This window comes from Hemitrygon akajei, chromosome 14 (genome assembly GCF_048418815.1).
Source record: "Hemitrygon akajei chromosome 14, sHemAka1.3, whole genome shotgun sequence".
NCBI classification, from domain to species: domain Eukaryota; kingdom Metazoa; phylum Chordata; class Chondrichthyes; order Myliobatiformes; family Dasyatidae; genus Hemitrygon; species Hemitrygon akajei.
The window spans coordinates 40,386,833-40,410,362 of NC_133137.1; the positions used below are offsets into that span (position 1 = coordinate 40,386,833).

The window sequence follows — 23,530 nt, forward strand, 5'->3', positions numbered from 1 at the left end:
CAGACCTTCTTGCAAACAAAGTGCTCATCAAACAATTACTCAGTAACTGTTTTTCTTTTCCTCTCATCAGTTGCAGGAAAGCACAGCTCGTTGCGTGGAGATGGAGAAATCTCACAAATCCACTCTGCAGGAGTTGGGACATCTGCACATTCAGCTGGAAAATATTCAGAGAGACAAGAAAGTGGTATGACCATCTGTGGGATGCAAGAGGGAAAAATGGGCTTGCTGTAGGGTTAGTGTTGATATTGGTTTATTATTTTTACCTATACAATGAAAAGCTTGTCCTGAATAATGTTCATACAGATCAAATCATTACACAGTGCGCTGAGCTAGAACAAGGTAAAATAATAACAAAGCAGAATGAAGTGTAACAGCTACAGAGAAAGTGCAGTGCAGGTAGACAATGAAGTGCAAGATCGCAATGAGATATATTGTGAGATCAAGGGTCCAACTTGTAGTCATGTGAAGAGCAGTTGCCATTACCAAACCATGATGTATTCAGCTTGAATGCTTTCTATGGTGCATTGGTAGGGGTTGATGTTGTATCTGCTGTTGGATGTGCTGAATGATCCATTTCCTTTCTCTATAAATCTAATCCTGCTGTCAGTTCAGTGTCTGGATTTGCAGACCCTTCAGTAGATGTTGTACTGGCTCTGTGTGATTCTGCTCAGCTTTAAAGCTCTCCCTTTACTTTGGTTTCATGAACATCATGGTGTTTCCCACATTATAGTCATCATGAGTAGATTGGCACTATTGTAACTAAACTTCCGTAACTTGAATGGCATCAGTGCACTTATTAACTGGGTAGAATACACAGCAACAGAGGATTATAGAGTTGCTGTTTACATGACTTGCCATGCTTTGAGAAATTAAAAAAGATATCAAAGGCCAGGTTTAATTCCCTGTGCATGTTAATTATTAACTCTGGCTGCAGTGAATGTCAGCCCCTTCAGTAATACTTCACAATCTCTTCCTGTCTTTTTGATCTTTATCCCTTCTTATATTTAACAAAGTTAAAGTACTTTAATAGTTGTGAAAAAGAGAATATCTGAACTAAACTCAGTCTTATTTTGCTGAGTGTTTATTTTCGTCTCCAGTTTAGAAACATAGAAAACCTACAGGCCCTTCGGCCCACAAAGTTGGGCCGAACATGTCACTACCTTAGAAATTATTAGGCTTACCAATAGCCCTCTATTTGTCTAAGCTACATGTACCTATCCAAAAAGTCTCTTAAAAGACCCCATCGCCACCAGCAGCCCATTCCATGCACTCACCACTCTCTGAGTAAAAAACTCACCCCTGACATCTCCTCTGTACCTACTCCCCAGCAACTTAAACCTGTGTCCTCATGTGGCAACCATTTCAGCCCTGGGAAAAAGCCTCTGACTATCCACATGATCAATGCCTCTCATCATCTTATAACCTCTATCAGGTCACCTCTCATCCTCCGTCGCTCCAAGGAGAAAAGACCGAGTTCACTCAATCTATTCTCATAAGGCATGCTCCCCAATTCAGGCAACATCCTTGTAAATCTCTGCTGCACCCTTTCTATAGCTTCCACATCGCTCCTGTATTGAGGCGACCAGAACTGAGCACAGTACTCCAAGTGGGGTCTGACCAGGGTCTTATATAGCTGCAACATTACCTCTAGGCTCCTAAATTCAATTCCATGATTGATGAAGGCCAATACACTGTACGCTGTCTTAACCACAGAGTCAACCTGCGCAGCTGCTTTGAGCATCCCATGGACTCGGACCCCAAGATCCCTCTGATCCTCCACACTGCCATGAGTCTTACCATTAATACTATATTCTGTCATCATATTTGACCTACCAATATGAACAACTTCACACTTACCTGGGTTGAACTCCATCTGCCACTTCTCAGCCCAGTTTTGCATCCTATCAATGTCCCGCTGTAACCTCTGACAGCATTCACACTATCCACAACACCTCCAACATCAGAAAACATACTAACCTATTCCTCCACTTCCTCATCCAGGTCATTTATAAAAATCACGAAGAGTACAGGTCCCAGAACAGATCCCTGAGGCATGCCACTGGTCACCGACCTCCATGCAGGATATGACCCGTCTACCAACACTCTTTGCCTTCTGTGGGCAAGCCGTTTCTGGATCTACAAAGCAATGTCCCCTTGGATCCCATGCCTCCTTACTTTCTCAACAAATCTTGCATGGAGTATCTTATCAAATATCTTGCTGAAATCCATATACACTACATCTACTGCTCTGCCTTCATTAATGTATTTAGTCATATCCTCAAAAAATTCAATCAGGCTTGTAAGGCATGACCTGCCCTTGACAAAGCCATGCTGACTATTCTTAATCATATTATACCTTTCCAAATGTTCATAAATCCTGTCTCTCAGGATCTTCTCCATCAGCTTACCAGCCACTGAGGTAAGACTCATTGGGCTATCTCTACTCCCTTTCTTGAATAAAGGAACAACATCCACAATCCTCCAATCCTCCAGAACCTCTCCCGGCCTCATTGATGATGCAAAGATCATTGCCAGAGGCATAGCAATCTCCTCCCTTGCCTCCCACAGTAGCCTGGGGTACATCTCATCCGGTCCCGGCAACTTATCCAACTTGATGCTTTCCGAAAGCTCCAGCACATCCTCTTTCTTAATATCTACATGCTCAAGCTTTTCAGTCCCCTGCTATTCATCACTACAATCACTAAGATCCTTTTCCATAGTGAATACTGAAGTAAAGTATTCATGAAGTACCTCTGCTATTTCCTCCAGTTCCATACACACTTTCCCACTGTCACACTTGATAGGTCCTATTCTTTCACGTCTTATCCTCTTGCTCTTCACATACTTGTAGAATGCCTTGGGGTTTTCCTTTATTCTGCCCACCAAGGCCTTCTCATGGCCCCTTCTGGCTCTCCTAATTTCTTTCTTAAGTTCCTTCCTAGTAGCCTTATAATCTTCTAGCTCTCTAACATTACCTAGTTTTCTGAACCTTTCGTAAGCTTTTCTTTTCTTCTTGCCTAGATTTATTACAGCCTTTGTACACCATGGTTCCTGTATCCTACCATAACTTCCCTGTCTCATTGGAATGTACCTATGCAGAACTCCACACAAATATCCCCTGAACATTTGCCACATTTCTTCCGTACTTTTCCCTGAGAACATCTGCTTCCAATTTCCTGCCTGATAGCCTCATAATTCCCTTTACTCCAATTAAACGCTTTTCTACCTTGTCTGTTCCTATCTCTCTCTCATATGCTATGGTAAAGGAGATAGAATTATAACCATGTAACCACATAACAATTACAGCATGGAAATAGGCTATCTTGGCCCTTCTAGTCCGTGCCGAACGCTTATCTAGTCATACCAACCTGCACTCAGCCCATAACCCTCCATTCCTTTCCTGTCCATACACCTATCCAATTTTTTTTTTTAATGACAATATCGAACCTGCCTCTACCACTTCTACGGGAAGCTCATTCCACACAGCTACCACTCTCTGAGTAAAGAAGTTCCCTCTCGTGTTACCCTTAAACTTTTGCTCCCTAACTCTCAACTCATGTCCTCTTGTTTGAATCTCCCCTACTCTCAATGGAAAAAGCCTATCCACATCAACTCTATCTATCCCCCTCATAATTTTAAATACCTCTATCAAGTCCTCCCTCAACCTTCTACACTCCAAAGAATAAAGACCTAACTTGTTCAACCTTTCTCTGTAACTTAGGTGCTGAAACCCAGGTAACATTCTAGTAAATCTCCTCTGTACTCTCTCTATTTTGTTGACATCTTTCCTATAATTCAGTGACCAGAACTATACACAATACTCCAAATTTGGCCTCACCAATGCCTTGTACGATTTTAACATTACATCCCAAAATGTAATGTTAAAATGTAATGATCACTATCTCCAAAATGCTCTCCCACTGAGAGATCTGACACCTGACACCCAATACCAAATCAAGTACAGCCTCTCCTCTTGTAGGCTTATCTACATATTGTGTCAGAAACTTTCCTGAACACACCTAACAAACTCTACCCCATCTAAACCCCCTGCTCTAGGGAGATGCCAATGGATATTTGGGAAATTAAAATCTCCCATCACGACAACTCTATTATTATTACTCCTGAATGCACGTGTCATTTTGTGGACTCTGGTTGTCCATGTACCATACAGGATTAAAGCTGACATGCTAAACCCAGGCATCTTTGCTCCTCTCTCCAGGTTTCTCATGATGATAACAAAAGCAAATGTACATTTGTTGCCTAAAAATGCTTACAAGTGCTATTTTGTCTTTGCTGGTTGGACTGTCTCTGTTAGCAATAGTTCATCATTTTGTCAAGCTGGCCAGACGGACCATTCAGTCCACTGGGTTTCACAATTTCCCTCCTTTGGAATGAGATGGGAGCCATGCACTGGCCCTTCTGCTCCTTTTTCAATGCAGCTTCAACTTTAGAGTAGTAATTCCTTCCATCTCAGTTAAAAGACATTTGGACAGGTATATGGATAGGAAAAGTTTAGAGGATATGAACCAACTGCAAACAAATGGAATGTTTCTTTAACCAGAGGGTGGTGAATCTGAGGAATTCTGTGGAATCACTCCCCCTTATCCAGAAATTAGTGAACCTGTGAAATTCATTGCCACAGCTGGCTGTGGCAATCAAGGCTACATCCACACTAGACCGGATAATTTTGAAAATGCCAGTTTCATGTAAAAACGATAGGCATCCACACTATGTGTTTTTAAAAATATCTCTGTCCACATTGAACTGGAGATTTCGGCAAATCTCCTCCTACTGCATTTTCGGCACATTTACCGAAAACAAGCGACATGTTTGGTGTTGAATCTCGCCGTAAAAGTGCGCGTTTGTGTAGTTACAGACTAGAAAAACTTAAAACGACGAACAGCTGTTGGCTTCGCGCAGGAGAACTTAAAAGTAAAAAGAAACAAATACTGGAGCATATGGAGGCAACCAACAGGGAGTTCACGGACAGATTGACCCGGCTGACGACGAACATTGAAAAACTGACTAACTCTGTTGCATTAATAAAGCACTTTGTTAAATATGTAAAACATGTCTACATCAGTGTTATCTTGTATTTCCATACAATGTTACATTAGGCTGTTACACATCTATTGTCAGAGAAGTACTTGCATAAATAGGTAAACCACCTTCATACGAGCAAGGACAGAAAACAGGGCAAAGTGAGTGTACTTATTTATTCAGTAAGTTACGGGTCAAAGTATTTGGTGAGTACATTTCTAACTCTTCCAGCGTCAGTTTCGTTGCTGTCTGTTCTGAAATTGTTAGGTTGCATTCAAGAAAACAATGAAATAGCGCGCTGCCGTCTGACAGTGTTTTCAGAAGTCTCCGGTTACCCCATCCACACTGATCCAGCCAATCTGGCGTTTTCAAAAATACACTCTTTGGAGAGCATTTCTGAAAAGCTCCAGTTTCAGGGGATGAAAACACCATTTTAGTGTGGATGAAGGGTAAAAACTAAGAGAAAAAGCTTCGGTTATGGATTTATCCGGTGTAGTGTGGACGTAGCCTAAGTCATTGTGTATTTTTAAAGCAGAGGATGATAGACTCACGATTCTATTGTCTAAATGGTGAGAAAATTCAAAATTATGAGGTGCAAATGGACTTGTGAGTCCTTGTACAGGATTCCCGAAAGGTTAATTTGCAGGTTGAATCTGTGGTGAGGAAGGCAAATGTAATGTTAGCATTCATTTTGAGAGGTCTAGAATATAAGAGCAAAGATGTAATGCTGAGGCATTATAAGGCACTGGTGAGGCCTCACTTGGAGTATTGTGAGCAGTTTTGGGCCCTTATTTAAGAAAAGAAGTGCTGACATTGGAGAGGATTCAAAGGAGGTTCACAAAATAATTCTGTGATTGAAAAGCTTATAGTATGAGGAGCATTTGATGGTCTGAGCCTGTACTCACTGGAATTCAGAAGAATGAGAGTGGATCTTATTGAAACCTATCAAATGTCAAAAGGTCTCCCCAATGCCAGTACTTCCCTTCGTAGATAAGGGGCCCAAAACTGCTCACAGTACTCCAAGCACAGTCTGACCAATGCCTTGCAACTCTGTCACTGAACCTTGGTAATGCAGGAAATGGAACACAACAAAAAAAGCTCTTCAGGACTACCCTGTCATTTAGTGTGTTCAGGGTTAATCTGCCTCAGATCTCAACTACTATGTGCCAATTCTCCGTAGCTTTTCATTCCCTGATCATTCAAATACTCATCTACCTATGCAGTGCAGCTCATTGGGCTGATTGGGCTCATTGGGCTGGAATGGACACATTGGGCCTTGTCTACCTATTCAGTGTAGCTCATTGGGCTGGAATGGCCTTTTCCATATGCTGTATCTCTCAAAATCACAAGTAACTCCTCTTTGAATATCTCCATTACCCTATGAGATAGAGAATTCCAGAGACTCAACACTCTTTCTGAAAAGAAATACTTGTGTGCCTCCATTTTAAATGCTACCCTCTTATCTGGTAACTAAATTGTGTTGTTCAAGTCTCCCACTAGTGGAAACAACCCCTGCAACTACCCTGTTACAAATGCAAGAAATTTTGCAGGTGCTGGAAATCTTGAGCAACACACACAAATTGCTTGAGTAACACAGCAGTTCAGGCTGCATCTATGGAGAGGAATAAACAGTCGGCATTTCAGGCCATTTATCAGGACCACCCTGTTAAACCTCCTTGCAAAATCAGACAAGTTGGAGCAGACTTTTCTGTCCTTGAACCTGCTTAGCCATTCAGTCAGTTCCAAATCAATATTAAAATTAAACCGGATAATTTTCTTTTGTAAAGAAGTAAAAAACTTAAAGCTTAAATCCTGATGAAGGGCTTGAAAAGTTGATTGTTAATTTCACTCCATAGATGCTGCCTGAGTTGTTGAATTCCTCCAGCATTTTGTGTGTGTAACTTGAGAAAATCTCCCCTTGAGGCAAAGGAATGTTAGAAATTCTCAATCTCTGAGTTTTCACAATTCTCCAGGGTAGAAAATTTCCCATTTCTGTCCTTAAATAATTGACACCTAATTCTAAAACATAGCCACTTGGTTCTGGAAAAATCACGAGGATCAAAAAAGACTGTGAATTCTTTGCAGCAGTAGATACACAAGTAGAATTCTTCTGAAGCAGGGCCATTAACCTAAAATATTGATGATTTCATTGGTGCTGCTTCCTGCACCCTGATGAACGTTGATTTCATCCACTTTGCCTCCAACTTCCACCCGGCCCTCAAATTCACCTGGTCCATTCCGACACTTTCCTTCTCTTTCTCGATCTCATTGTCTCTATCTCCAGAGATAGCTTCTCCACTGATGTCTATTATAAACCGATGGACTCACACAGCTACCAGAACTATACTCCTGCTACTTGTAAAAACACCATCCCTTCTCTCAATTCCTCCGTCTCCATCACATCTGCTCTCAGGATGAGGCTTTTCATTCTAGAACAAAGGAGATGTCCTTTTTCAAAGAAAGAGGCTTCTCTTCCTCCACATTCAATGCTTCCTTCAACCGTATCTCTTCCATATCACACGCGACTGCTCTTACCCCATCCTTCCACCATGTTACCAGGGTTTCATCTTGTTCTCACCTACCACCCCATCAGCCACCACGTCCAGCACATAATACTTTGAAACTTCCACCATCTTCAACTGGATTCCACCACCAAGCACATTTTCACCCTCCCCCCACCTTCTGCTTTCCACAGGGATCACTCCCTACGCAACTCCCTTGTCCATTCATCCCTTCCCACTGATCTCTCTCCTGGCACTTATCCTTGCAAACTGAAACAAGTGCTTCACCTACCCCTACACCTCTTCCATCACTACCATTCAGGGCCCAAAACAGTCCCTCGAGGTGAGGCGACACTTCACCTCTGTTGGGGTTATATACTGTGTTCGGTGCTCCCGGTGTGGCCTCTTGTATATAGTTGAGACCAGACGTAGATAGGGAGACTGCTTTGCTGAGCATCTATGCTTTGTCTGCCAGAACAAACAGGATCTCCCAGTGGCCACCTATTTTAATTCCACTTCCCATTCCCATTCCGACATGTCCATCCACCGTCTTCTCCACTGCCGGGATAAGGTCACTCTTAGATTGGAGGAACAACACCTTATATTCTATTTGGGTAGCCTCCAACCTGATGGCATGAACACCGATTTGTCAAACTTCCAGAAATGCCTCCACCCACACCCCCCTTCACCATTTCCCATCCCCTTGTCCCTCTCTCATGTTATCCCCTTGTCTGCCCATCGCCTCCCTCTGTTGCTCCCATTCCCACTCCCTTCTTCTTTCTTCCATGGCCTTCTGTCTCTTTCACCAATCAACTTCCTAGCTCTTTGCTTCATTCCCCCCCCCCCCCTCCAAGTTTCACCTATCACCTGGCGTACTCTCTTCCCCTTCTCCCACCTTTCAAATCTACTCGGCTTTTTTTTCTCCAGTCCTGCCAAAGGGTTTTAGCCTGAAATGTCTACTGTACTTTTTTCCATAGGTGCTGCCTAGCCTGCTGAGCTCCCCCAGCATTTTGTGTGTATTAACCTAAAATATTATCAGTTTTGGAAGATTCCAGATTTTAAAGAGAATTCTTTGTTACAAATTATTTAGAAGATTCTGGGAATGAAAGGGTTAATGTATGAAACGTGTTTGATGTCTCTGGGCTTGTACTGGCTGGAGTTAAAAAGAATGGAGGTGGGGAGGAATCTTATTGTAGCCTACTGAATATTGAAATGCCTAGGTAGAGTGGGCATGGAGAGGATGATTCCTACAGTGGAGGAGTCTAGAACTAGAGAGCGCAGCCTCTGAACAGAGACGGAGAGAAATGTCTTTAGCCAGAGGGTGGTGAATCTGTGGAATTCACTGGTGCCGATGGCTGTGGAGACCAGGTCAGTGGGTATACTTAAAGTGGATGTTGTTAGGTTCTTGATTAGTAACGGTATCGAAGGTTGCAGAGAGAAGGCAGGAAAATGGGATTGAAAAGGGTAATAGATCGGCCATAATGAAATGGCAGAATAGACTCAATAGGCTAAATGGCCTAATTCTACTCCTATGGCTTATGGTCTTATGGTTTTCCTCCCCACAGCTGCTGTCTAATTTGCTGAGTATCTCCCCACTCTGTCACACTGTATTGCAGGAAGTGGTAGACCATCTCTCAAACTGTGAAAGTTCTGTGTTAACCAGAGACCAGTGGCCCCGTTTGGGCAACTAGGTTTCAGATTTGGAGCTTTGTGTCAGTTTCACTTACTGTGAAAATCTTTACCCACCAGCAAGATGTTCAATGCCTGTGTATGAAAAGGACAGGAGAAACATGGGCAGGAAACTCAGGATGGTTGGACCAAGCTTCTTCAGAAATTCATATTGCAGATTGAGAACTGTAGCTCTCATTTTTATAAATGTTCTGGTCCTCAGCCACATGTTTATCCTTGAAACAATGTGTAAGGAGACCATTTGGTTTATTAAGTTACTACTGTCTCACCATTTCACAACAGCCCATGGTCTCCTTCCACCATGATTTTTCCGTAATCAACCTCATTTGGATAATTTACAATAGTCAATTAACCTACTGGCCCTAATTCAGATACAAATTCATTCAGATTAATTTTCTTTAACAAATGTACATGGAAATATACATTCAAATGTGTTGTTTGTGTTAACATCCAACACCGCCTAAGGATGTACTGAGGGCAACCCACAAGTGCGACTACATATTCCAGTGTCAACATAATATACCCACAATGTTTATCAAAACAACACAGACCACAACAAACAACACCACACAATACACAAAATGCTGGAGGAAATCTGCAGATCAAGCAGTATCTATGGAAATGAATAAACAGTTGACGTTCCGGGCCAAAGCCCTTCTTCAGTGTTGGAGGAGGTAGGAGAAGGGAGGAGGAAGATACCAGAATAGAAAGGAGGGGGTGGGGGAAGGACAATAGCTGGAAGGTGATACATGAAGCCAGGTGGGTGGGAAAGGTAAAGGGCTGGAGAAGAAGGAATCTGAAAGAAGAGGAGAGTGGACCATGGGAGAAAGGGAAGGAGGAGGGAACCCAGAGGGAGGTGATAGGCAGGTGAGAGGAGATAAGAGGCCTGAGTGGGAAATAGAAGAAGGGATGGGGGGGAGTGAAATTTTTTTACAGGAAGGAGAAATCTATATTCATGCCATTAGGTTGGAGACTACGCAAATGGAATACAAGGTGTTGCTCCTCCACCCTGAGGGTGGCCACATCATGGCATAAGAGGAGGCCATAGAGTGACATGTTGGAACAGGAATGGGAATTAAAATACTTGGCCATCGAGAAGTTCCACTTTTGGCGGATGAAGCAGAGGTGCTCGCTGAAGTGGTCCAAGCCCTGTTCCTCAAGCATGGTTTAGAATTATAGGAGGGAACTGGAGTTGCTGGACAGTCCACACAGCCACAGGGAGAACATGGAAACTCTACACAGATATTACCCAGAGTCAGGATCAAACCTGATGTTTCTGCAACTGTGAATCAGCAACTTTATCTGCTGACTCACTTTGCCTCTAGTTAACAGTTTGGGACTAAAGTGATGAAGATTGAATTGGATTCAGTTTACTCTTGTCACATATACATAAGTACTGTGAAAGCTTGCCTTTTAAACTGTTCATATAGATCAAATCATTACACATTGCATTGAGGTAAAACAATAATAGAATGAACAAATAAGGTGCAGTGCAGGTAAACAATAAGGTACAAAGTCAATACAAAGTATATTGTGAGATCAATAGTCTGTCTTATCACACAAGGGGACCACTGAATTGTCTTATAACAGTGGGGTAAAAGCAGCCCTTGAGGTTGGTGGTACGTGTTTTTACGCTTTTGTATCTTCTGCCCGATGGGAGAGGGGAGAAGAGAAAATGTACAGGATGGGCGGGAGCTTTGATTACGTTGACTGCTTTACCGAGGCAGCAAGAGGTATAGACAAAGTTTGTGGGGTGGGTGGGTGGGGTGGGGGGGAGGGAATCTGGTTTCCAGGATGTGCTGAGCTGTGTCCAGCACTCTGCAGTTTCTTGCAGTCACAGCAGAGCCATTGCCATATCAAGCTGTGATGCATCTTGATAGGATGCTTTCTATGGTGCATCAATAAAAATTGCTGAGGGTCAAAGAGGATATGCCAGATTTGTTGAGCTTCCTGAGAAAGTAGAGACATTGGTAAGCTTTCTTAGAATCACATGATCATGATCGGTTGAATAGGGAAACCTTGGGAAGGTTACATAGAATATGTACAAGTACTATAGAACCATAGAACACTACAGCACAGTACAGGCCCTTCAGCCCTCCATGTTGTGCTGACCCATATAATCCTTAAAAAAAGTACTAAACCCACACTACCCCATAACCCTCCATTTTTCTTTCATCCATGTGCCTCTTCAAGAGGCTCTTAAATACCCCTGATGTTTTAGCCTCCACCACCAACCCTGGTAACTCACAACCTTCTGTGTAAAAAAACTTACCCTTGATGTCTCCCTTAAACTTCCCTCCCTTAATTCTGAACATATGCCCTCTGGTGTTTGCTGTTGGTGCCCTGGGAAACAGGTACTGACTGTTCACCCTATCTATGCCTCTCATAATCTTGTACACCTCAATCAAGTCCCCTCTCATTCTTCTACACTCCTAAGGGAAAAGTCCCAGCTCTGCTAACCTTGCTTCATATGACTTGTTCTCCAAACCAGGCAACATCCTGGTAAATCTCCTCTGCACCCTCTCCATGGCTTCCACATCCTTCCTATAATGAGGTGACCAGAATTGAACACAATACTCTAAGTGCAGTCTCACCAGTGTGAAGTAAGAATTTTATTGGTGGATCATGCATTGTTCTCTGTTTAAAAAGGGTTCTAAGAGTAAACCTAGCAATTATAGGCCTGTCAGTTTGACAGCAGTGGTGGGTAAATTAATGGAAAGTATTCTTAGAGATGGTATATATAATTATCTGGATAGACAGGGTCTGATTAGGAACAGTCAACATGGATTTGTGCGTGGAAGGTCATGTTTGACAAACCTTACTGAATTTTTTGAAGAGGTTACTAAGAAAGTTGACGAGGGTAAAGCAGTGGATGTTGTCTATATGGACTTCAGTAAGGCCTTTGACAAGTTTCCACATGGAAGGTTCGTTAGGAAGGTTCAATCATTAGGTATTAATATCGAAGTAGTAAAATGGATTCAACAGTGGCTGGATGGGAGATGCCAGAGAGTAGTGGTGGATAACTGTTTGTCAGGTTGGAGGCTAGTGACTAGTGGTGTGCCTCAGGGATCTGTACTGGGTCCAATGTTGTTTGTCATATACATTAATGATCTGGATGATGGGGTAGTAAATTGGATTAGTAAGTATGCAGATGATACTAAGATAGGCGGCATTGTGGGTAATGAAGTAGATTTTCAAAGCTTGCCGAAAGATTTAGGCCAGTTAGAAGAGTGGGCTGAAAGATGGCAGATGGAGTTTAATGCTGATAAGTGTAAGGTGCTACATTTTGGTAGGAATAATCAAAATAGGACATACATGGTAAATGGTAGGGCATTGAAGAATGCAGTGGAACAGAGTGATCTAGGAATAATGGTGCATAGTTCCCTGATGGTGGACTCTCATGTGGATAGGGTGGTGAAGAAAGCTTTTGGTGTGCTGGCCTTTATAAATCAGAACATTGAGTATAGGAGTTGGGATGTAATGTTAAAATAGTACAAGGCATTGGTAAAGCCAAATTTGGAGTATTGTGTACAGTTTTGGTCACCGAATTATAGGAAAGATGTCAACAAAATAGAGAGAGTACAGAGGAGATTTACTAGAATGTTACCTGGGTTTCAGCACCTAAGTTACAGAGAAAGGTTGAACAAGTTAGGTCTTTATTCTTTGGAGCGCAGAAGGTTGAGGGGGGACTTGATAGAGGTAAAATTATGAGTGGGATAGATAGAGTTGACATGGATAGGCTTTTTCCATTGAGAGTAGGGGAGATTCAAATGAGAGGACATGAGTTGAGAGCTAGGGGGCAAAAGTTTAGGGGTAATACAAGGGGGAATTTCTTTACTCAGAGAGTGGTAGCTATGTGGAATGAGCTTCCAGTAGAAGTGGTAGAGGCAGTTTCAATATTGTCATTTAAAGTAAATTGGATAGGTATATGGACAGTAAAGGAATGGAGGGTTATGGGCTGAGTGCAGGACGGTGGGACTAGGTGAGAGTAAGCATTCGACATGGACTAGAAGAGCCGAGATGGCCGGTTTCTGTGCTGTAATTGTTATATGATATTTGGTATTTCTATGTGCTTGACGGTAGGCCGATGAACAGCTGTACCAGTTGGAGCGTGAGAAGTCTGATCTGCTGAGACGTCTCGATGAAGACCAAGATGACCTGAATGACATCATGAAGAAGCACAAGGATCTCATTGCTCAGGTACCTGTCTTACATTGTCTTAACATAGTCCTAAAAGACTTTGTCTTTAAACCTACATGTAAAACTAAGTGTGCCAGAAGCCAAAGATCTGCACGCTTTTCTTTCTGTTGTAACAGTCCTAGAATATAAAAGCACACCAATTACACTCAGTGGCCACTTTATTAAGTAATAAAGTGGCCACTGGTGTATATTCATGGTCTTCTGTTGTTGTAGCCCATCTACTTCAAGGTTTGACATGTTGTGCATTCAGAGATGCTGTTCTATACACCACTGCTGTAATGTGTAGTTATTTGAGTTACAGTCGCCTTCCTGTCAGCTTCCTGTCTGGCCATTCTCCTCTGACCTCTCTCATTAGCAAGGTATTTTCACCCACAGAACTGCCACTCAGTGAATATTTTTTTGATCCTCACACCATTCTCTATAAGCTCTAGAGACTGTTGTCTGTGAAAATCCTAGGAGATCAGCATTTTCTGAAATACTCAAACCATCCCATCTGGGAACAACAATTATTATACTGTCAAAGTCACTTAGATCACATTTCTTCCCCATTCTGATGTTTGGTCTGAACCTCTTGACAATGTCAGCATATTTTTATTCTTTGAATTGCTGCCACATGATTGGTTGATTAGATATTTGCATTAACGATTAGATATTTGCTTTACTTACTAAAGTGGCCACAGAGTGTATTTTCTCCTCAAACCTATAAGAAGGCACAATGAAAATACAATGTAGCTTCAGGCGATATGTACTTCAATAACGCAATTTCTTTTAATATCTGTTTAGATCAATAGAATCCAGAGGTGATACAGTGGCTGAGTTGCCAGACTAGTCATGTAGAGACCTAAGCTAATAATCATTATATTTATAAATCACCATGGCAACCGTGAAAGTCAGAATTGAGTTAATAATCTGAAATAGTAGCAATATTGGCCTATAAATTAATATCTGGTTCTTTAAAATCCTTCAGGGAAAGAAATCTGCTCCTTACCCAGTCTAGTCTCTGTGAGACTCCAGACCCATCAAAGTGTTTGGCTCTTAAACTATCTTCTGAACTGACTCCGCAGGTCACTATTCAGGGTTTTGGACAGAGGTAATAACGGCTGGACCTGACAGCAATACACAAATCCCAAAGGAAAATTCCTGCATAAAACAAATGAAAAGGCAATGTTCAAACATCTTCTATATTTTAGAATTATGCCATTAGTCAACAAACCGTCATCTCTCTTTTATATCTGTCCAGTTTATTGCTGGTTTAACTGCATTATTTATGAAGAAACTTAAAGCTACTTCTCACAAACAAATACATTACAAATATTGAAATATTTATAGCTCACTTATTTTACAGTCTGGGTGGGTGTCATGTCTTGAGCTCCGCATTGTGAGTCCCTCCTCATCAAACAAACAAGCTTGAATGGACAAATATAAAAGGCTGAATAGAGCTAACAGTTGTAGAATTTATTAAAAAATAACTTAAAGACCAACAGCAGTTTCATATTGTCTCTCCAGGTATTTTTCCTAAAATAAAGATGAAATTCTTGGGATGTGGGTCACTGTTTATTCCCTTTCTTTAAGGTGATTCCCTGAACCATACTGAGTCATATGGTGAAAGATCGACCAAGAATGCTATTAGCATAGACCAGGGGTTCCCAACCTCCGGTCTTCAGACCCCTTACTTAATGTTATTGGCCTGTGGCATAAAAAACGTTGGGAACCCTTGGCATATGGTACAGCACAGTACAGGCCTTTTAACCTAATTCAAAATCAATATAATGCTTCCCTTCCACATAGACCTGCATTTTTCTTTCATTCATGTGCCTATCCAAATAACCCTGATGTATCTGCCTCTCACCACTCTCTGTATATAAAACCTACCTCCGATATCTCCCTGGACAGTGTCTTAGAACCAGTCACAATGAAGGAGCAGAGCTGCACTTCCAAGTCAACATGTTGTATCATTTGATGAGGAACCTGGAGGTCCATCTTGGTGGTAGAGGTCACGGATTTGGGAGGTGCAGTTGAAGAAACTTCATCAAAATTGCAACAAAGAGTGAAAACTGCAATAGATTCTTAGAGTCAGCACTAGTAAGTGGAAGGATTTCAATAATAATTGGAGAATATGCTGACTGGTTGCACCATGGCCTGCTATGGAGACACCAATGTCCATGACCTGAAAATCCTACAAAAAAAGTAGTAGATATAACCTGGTCCATCACAAGAAAATCCCTCCTCACCATTGAGCACATCTACAAGGAGCACTGCCATCGGGAAGGAGGTTCCTTAGGATCCACAGCACCAGATTCAGGAACAGTTATTACACTTCAACCTTCAGCCTCCTTAACCAGTGTGGATAACTTCACTCACCTCAACATTAGACTACTTCCATAACTTATAGAATCACTTTCAAGGACTCGACAATTTGTTCTCAGTATTACTTATTTATTTAGAGAGTTGCCTGGGAAAATGCCTCAGTTTATTTTGGAAACGGTGTTTATCCTTTTTTGCTTGTTAATAGATAGGGTGATTATAGTATGCCAATGCTTCATGAGATATTGTAGGAATTTCATCAATATTGAGTGTAGTTTGTATATATTAAGAGCTTCTATTGACCATGAGTGTGGGACAGAATCAAATACTTTTTGGCAGACAATAAAACAACATGAAAGATTTCTATTTTCCACTGGGCTTGATTTAGAATTATGGAATCGTGATTATTTGCAAGATGCATGATGTTACCATTTTATATATAATTTGTAAACAAGTAAAGGATGATATTTTGATGGGTCATTTTTGATTTCTCCTCTAGGTAAGAGATGAGTTTTACCTTCTGTCAAAAGCTCAAGCAATTTTTCAGGATTTTTAAGAAAATTATTGATAAATATTAATAGCTATGAATGAAAGCAAGTAATTTTTTATACCAATAGTTATAAATATTATCAGCGTCTGTACTTTTCCAGTTGTGGGTATCTTTAATAACCACTTTTAGCATTTCCATTGTAACTTCAAGTGTTTACATGTCTTGTGTGTGTGTGTGTGTGTGTGTGTGTGTGTGTGTGTGTGTGTGTGTGTGTGTGTGTGTGTGTGTGTGTGTGTGTGTGTGTGTGTGTGTGTGTATGTGTGTGTGTGTGTGTGTGTGTGTGTGTGTTCTTTCTCCTCCTTAATCCAGTTTGCTTCTTGATTGTGCGTTGCCCTGTTTGATGAGATATTGGAACAAAAGTTCATTATCTCTGTGTTTGTTGGTAATTCTATGCTGGGATAGATGACATTTTGGTGTGTCAAATTTAGTTTTAATGTCCTATATAAGCCTTTGTCATTATTCCTGAACTGATCATTCTGTTTTCTTCATCTGGCACATTTCATGTGTCTATTTAGTCTGGCTTTGCATGCTCCAAACTTTGGTTTTCATGTATCTATAAATTCTACATGCTTTTGTTATATTGATTGTATCTTGTGTGGACCTTACATTTCCTTAGCTTTCTTTTAACTTCCTTGCTCATCTTATCCATTTTATACACCATTAGGCAGGCTATTTCTGCTCTTCAGGTTTCAATTTTGTTTCTTAATGTCTCCTGCCATTTTGGTGTTCTCATTTCATTAGACCATAAGACATAGGAGCAGAATTAGGCTACTCAGGCCATTGAGTCTGCTCTTCCATTCCATCATGTTTGATCCCGTATTCCACTCAACCCGGCCATGTTACTCTTTACAGTACTCAGTTTGGTATTTCTATCAATCAGTGTCTCTATTTTGGAGCCATTGCATTGCCCTGCTGTTAATGCTGCACAGTATGTTATTGGGTGTAGCCCTCCCAATGTTTCAAGTTTTCCCAAATATTGTGGTAATATAACATTGTTCAGAATATTAACAGATTTTGAAAATTTTAATGATGTGTTTTGTTTAGGTATGTAGTGTCTTTCTGTTGGGTCAGTGTCCATGTATTCTGTTAGTGTGCTGTTAACTGCTGGGATAATTTTGTCTATAAGCTCAGCTTCAGAAGGAAATAAGGAGAGCTGGAAGGGGCCATGAGAAGGCCTTGGTGGGCAGGATTAAGGAAAACCCCAAGGCATTCTATAAGTATGCGAAGAGCAAGAGAAAAAGACGTGAGAGAATAGGACCAATAAAGTGTGACAGTGGGAAAGTGTGTATGGAACCGGAGGAAATAGCAGAGGTACTTAATAAATACTTTATTTCAGTATTCACTATGGAAAAGGATCTTGGTGATTGCAGGGGACTGAAAAGCTTGAGCATGCAGTTATTAATAAGAGGATGTGCTGGAGCTTTTGGAAAGCATCAAGTTGGATAAGTCCCCGGGACCGGATGAGATGTACCCCAGGCTACTGTGGGAGGTGAGGGAGGAGATTGCTGAGCCTCTGGCAATGATCATCATCAATGGGGACAGGAGAGGTTCCGGAGGATTGGAGGGTTGTGGATGTTGTTCCCTTATTCAAGAAAGGGAGTAGAGATAGCCCAGGAAATTATAGACCAGTGGGTCTTACTTCAGTGGTTGGTAAGTTGATGGAGAAGATCCTGAGAGGCAGGATTTATGAACATTTGGAGAGGTATAATATGATTAGGAATAGTTAGCATGGCTTTGTCAAGGGCAGGTCATGCCTTATGAGCCTGATTGAATTTTTTGAGGATAACACTAAGCACATTGATGAAGGAAGAGCAGTAGATGTAGTGTATATGGATTTCAGCAAAGCATTTGATAAGGTACCCCATGCAAGGCTTATTGAGAAAGTAAAGAGGCATGGGATCCAATGGGGATATTGCCCGCAGAAGGCAAAGTGTGGTTGTAGACGGGTCATATTCTGCATGAAGGTCAGTGACCAGTGGTGTGCCTCAGGGATCTGTTCTGGGACCCCTACTCTTCGTGATTTTTATAAATGACCTGGATGAGGAAGTGGAGGGATGGGTTAGTAAGTTTGCTGATGACACAAAGGTTGGAGGTGTTGTGGAAGTGTGGAGGGCTGTCAGAGGTTACAGCCGGACATTAATAGGATGCAAAACTGGGCTGAGAAGTGGCAGATTGAGTTCAACCCAGATAAGTGTGAGGTGGTTCATTTTGGTAAGCCAAAAATGATGGCAGAATATAGTATTAATGGTAAAACTCTTGGCAGTGTGGAGGATCAGAGGGATCTTGGGGTCTGCATCCATAGGACACTCAAAGCAGCTGCGCAGGTTGACTGTGTGGTTAAGAAGGCAAATGGTGTATTGGCCTTCATCAATCGTGGAATTGAATTTAGGAGCCGAGAGGTAATGTTGCAGTTATATAGGATCCTAATCAGACCCCACCTGGAGTACCGTGCTCAGTTCTGGTCTCCTCACTACAGGAAAGATGTGGAAACGATAGAAAGGGTGCAGAGGAGATTTACAAGGATGTTGCCTGGATTGGGGAGCATGCCTTATGAAAACGGGTAGAGTGAACTCGGCTTTTTCTCCTCGGAGCGACGGGGGATGAGAGGTGACCTGATAGAGGTGTATAAGATGATAAGAGACATTGGATCATGTGGATAGTTAGAGGCTTTTTCCCAGGGCTGAAATGGCTGCCACAAGAGGACACAGATTTAAGGTGCTGGGGAGTAGGTACAGAGGAGATGTCAGGGGTAAGTTTTTTACGCAGAGAGTGGTGAGTGTGTGGAATGGGCTGCCGGCAATGGTGGTGGAGGCAGATACGATAGGGTCTTTTAAGAGACTTTTGGATAGGTATATGGAGCTTAGAAAAATAGAGGGCTATGGGTAACCCTAGTAATTTCTAAGGTAGGGACATGTTTGGCTCAACTTTGTAGGCCAAAGGGCTTCTATTGGGCTGTAGGTTTTCTATGTTTCTATGTTTCATATTCAGCATTCTGTGGAGGCTCTACATCTGTGTTGTTGTTATTACCATCAAGTTGTGGAGCAGTTTTTGAACTAATTCTCAGCGATTCAGTGGGTTGCATCTTCATTATTTTCTTGCATAGCATTGTTCTGGTCTTTTGCTTGGTTTCTTCTAGCTCTTGCGCAACTTCATGTTTTATTTGGTTCAAATGTCTAAAGTTCAAAGTAAAATTTATTATCAGAGTACATACATGTCACCACATACAAGCCTGAGATTCTTTTTCTGCAGGCATACTTAGCAAATCAATAGAATAGTAATTGTAAGCTGTAAACATCAGGAACTGTTAACTAAACAAACTGTGCAAATGCAGATGTAAATAAATAGCAATGAATAGTATGGAATAACAATGTAACAGTCCTTAAATGAGTGTATTTATCCCCTTTTGTTAAAGAGCCTGATGGTTGAGGGGTAGTAACTGTTCTTGAACCTGGTGGTGTGAGTCCTGAGGCACCTGTATCTTCTGCCTGCATGGCCTGGGTGGTGAGGATCTTTGATAATGGATACTGCTTTTCTATGCCAATGTTTCATGTACATGTGCTCAATGATTGAGAGAGTTTTACCTATGATGTACTGGGCCGAATCCACTACCTTTTGTGGGGTTTTCCACTGAAAAGCATTGGTATTCCCATGCCAGACCATAATGCAGCCGATCAGCACACTTTCCACAACACAGCTATGCCAAGGTTTTTGATGACATGCCGAATCTCTGCAGACTCCTAAGGAAGTGCAGCTGTGTTTATACTGTTACATGCTTTCTTCGTAATAATGTATATCTGATGGGTCCAGGACAGGCCCTCTGAAATGGTGACACCCAGGAATTTAAAGTTACTGATCCACTCCACCTCTGACCCTCCAATGATTGCTGGCTTATAGGCCTCTGGTTTCCCTCTCCTGAAGTTCACAATCAGTTCCTTGGTCATATTGACATTGAGTGAGAGATGTTGTTATTACACCACTCAGCCATATTTTCAGTCTCCTTCTTGTATGCTGATTCATCATGACCTTTAATACAGCCCACAATAGAGCTATTGTCGCAAATTTGTATATGGTCTTGGAGCTGTACTTGGTCACACAGTCATAGGTGTAAAACAAGTAGAGCAGGGGACTAAGCACACATCTCTGCAGTGCTGATGGGGATGTGGAGGAGATGTTTTTGCCAATGCAAACTGACTAGGGTGTACAAGTGAGGAAATCCGGGATCTAATTGCACAAGGGAGTATTGAGGCCAAGGTCTTGGAGCTTACTGACAACTTTTGAGGGGACAATAGTGTTAAATGTCAAGCTGTAATCGATCAAGAGCATGCAGGTGTATGCAGCTCTGCTGTCCAGGTGTGAAGAGCTAATGAGATAGCATTCGCTGTAAACCTGTTGCTTCAGTAGGTGAATTGGAACAGATCCAAGTCACCACTCAGACAGGAACTGATGTGTGTGTAGGGATAGGTCTGTAGTCTATGGAGATTGTTATTTTTCACTATCACTCTCCGTTGATCTGCTATTCATTGTGCATTTACTTGCATATATTGCACTATAAACTGTTGATGAAGTTTATCCCTGGATGCTGTCATGTCAGCCTCAAGTTCCATTACTTGATAATACACACACATTATGAATGTGTTTACTTCTAATGATTTTGTTGAACTCAATGAATGTTTTTTTCTCCCTCCCTAATCATGGGTAGACATCCAGTGACATCGCACAGATCCAAGAACTGCAGAATCAGCTAAAAGAAGCAACAAAGGAGAAGCAAAGTTTGGAAGAAAAGGTAGGAGGCTTCACACCCGAGACTTGGACCGCAAAGTAAACTTTGAGATAGGAGCTGCTTTCTTTGACTTGTGTTTTTCAGCATAACTTCACCTGGTCAATGTAATAGCCCATTAGTGCCAGATTTATTTGGAACATAGAACAGTACAGCACAGTATTAGTGCTTCTGCCCACCATGTTGTGCTGATGAATCTAACCCTTCCTTCCTACATAGCCTTCCATTTTTCTTTCATCCATGTGTCTATTTATGAGACTCTTAAATGTCCCTAATTTACCCGCTTCTAACACTACCCCCAGTAGCGTCCAACATTCACTGAGTCAAAGAAACCTACTGCTGACACTCGCTCATTCTTTTCTCCAAACACCTTAAATTGGTGCCTTCTCATTTTCGCTTTTTTGCTCTGGAAATAAGTCACTCAATCTATGCCTCTTATCATCTACTACACCTCTATCAACTCACCTCTCATCCTTCTTCACTCCAAAGGAAAAAGCCTGAGCTTGATCAACCTATTCTCATAAGAAATGCTTTCCAGTCCCTGGTATGGTGGTAGAGACGAACACATTTAAGAGATGTGAAACACCCTGGTTTCCTTGGCAGCTTAAGTCAAGGGAAGACACTCTTATGTCCCGCCAGACTTGTGAGATTGAGACGGCTCATCCCATCCCAAACCCCGGTTTGTGTGGATGCTGTGTAATTTGCTATCCTTTTACAAATTAGTGCCACAAAATAACAGACAATACACTGCACATGATTAAAGGAATTATATTTATGAATCTTAACTAACAGTTTAGTAAAGAAAAGGGCCCATTCTAATTGCACAAATTGGAGGTCATCTTGAACTTTTCTGTCACTCATGCTGGGCCCTTGGACTGCGTGAATGCCCACAGCACCTTCCAAAAGTCGCTTCCAATCCATCTTGAACAAACGGTCTACCAGCAGATCGTATGCTGCGACTGGTTCTCCCCAGCATCTTCTCTCTTCATCTCCTCTTAAACAAAAGCCCAAGACCAACCTTATTGTCCCTCACCAAGAAAACCTCCCACACATTCCACATCATCCCTTACCTTCGACAATCACCCAAACAGGCTGAAAGCAGAACAGACTGCTCTTACAGAACTGCTAAATGAAATACATACAGCATAACAGTGAAAGTATGAACCAGGGCGTTACAGATGTTTAGATAGGCAGATGAATATGAGGAAGATGGAGCAACATGGACATTGTGTAGGTAGGAGGGATTGGACTTTGGGCCGTTTTTGATTTACTTTTTAGCTGTTTAGGCATAACATTGTGAGCCGAAGGCCCTGATCCAGTGCTGCACTGTTCTATGTTCAATCCGGGCAGCTTCCTGGTAAATCTCCTCTCCAGCCTCTAAAGCATCCATGTCCTCCAGTAACGAGGTGACCAGAACTGAACACAACATTCTGTGTGGTCTAACCAGAGGTTCATAGGGCTGTACCATTAACTCACAGCTCTGAACTCTGGCTCTTTTTTCCCTAGGTTTATCAATAGTCGAGACCTAACAAGTAAATTTCGTGCCACAGTGTCAATGAAAGGTTTTTGATGAGCTGCACATTTCTTTGATATTCTGGCAGGAAGTTAATTTTTTCTGAAGTCAAACGTTGCTGGAGATGAACAGAGATCCAATAAATGTTTATTAGTAGGCTTAGTTTTCTAGCCTATATCTTGGAACTCTTCTGCAAACCGGTAATGAATTGTTTAAAGGTGCATGCAAAGAGCCTTAAAGATTATACATTAACTGCTACGTTTGTATTGCACTGAATTGCAGATATCCTTTTGGTTCTCCTTCTCTCTGTAAAAGCTAGAATATGCAATATTGAAACTTTGATCTGTCTGAAAATGACAAAAATAGTTTTTGTACAGTGTACATTAAAAGGAAGCCCGAGCCATGTTCATTCGTTGATAGGTCTTTGAAGGACGTGTTTCCAAAAACACCTGTTCTCAAGATCTCTTGTAAGTTTTGCTCTCTGGATCACAGAAAATTCCTTTGATCATCTGGTTCTAATTCTACAAGTCTGCACAATTAGTTTTGATTCTTTTCTGAAGTTTGGAGTTTAAATTCAAATTCAAGTGTATTGTAATGAGCATACATACCCAAGGTCCACGTGCCATGAAAATTAGCATTTTATAGCAGCAGACCACACATTACAAACATAAATTACCATCAACTTAATTTAACATAAGTTATGCATAACTCACATGACAACAATAAAAATAAGCATTAGTGCAATTTCAGGAAGAGAGGAAAGAAATAGAGTCTGAGGTGTTAGGGTATGGGTTTCTTAGGTCACTTCAAGAATCTGATGGCAGTGGGGAAGGAGTTGCTGCTGAACCTTAAGGAGTGAGTCTAGGCTGCTGTACCTCCAGCATGATGGATTCATCAAGGAATGACATGTCTGTTTATATCCTGGCTAGATACAAACTGTTGCCAGGTAGTATTTT

At 41.6% G+C, this 23,530-nt stretch overlaps 1 protein-coding gene across 6 annotated transcripts in view; it reads left to right on the forward strand.

The window, feature by feature from the left end:
- LOC140738519 (unconventional myosin-XVIIIb-like) overlaps positions 1 to 23,530 on the forward strand; it is a 680,390-nt gene that overhangs the window by 548,206 nt on the left and 108,654 nt on the right. For all 6 annotated transcript variants that reach the window (XM_073065895.1, XM_073065893.1, XM_073065892.1 and 3 more), the window contains 3 exons: positions 71 to 184; positions 13,314 to 13,430; positions 20,984 to 21,067. In XM_073065895.1, the coding sequence (XP_072921996.1) occupies positions 71 to 184; positions 13,314 to 13,430; positions 20,984 to 21,067 (315 nt within the window). The remainder of the gene's footprint in view (positions 1 to 70; positions 185 to 13,313; positions 13,431 to 20,983; positions 21,068 to 23,530) is intronic.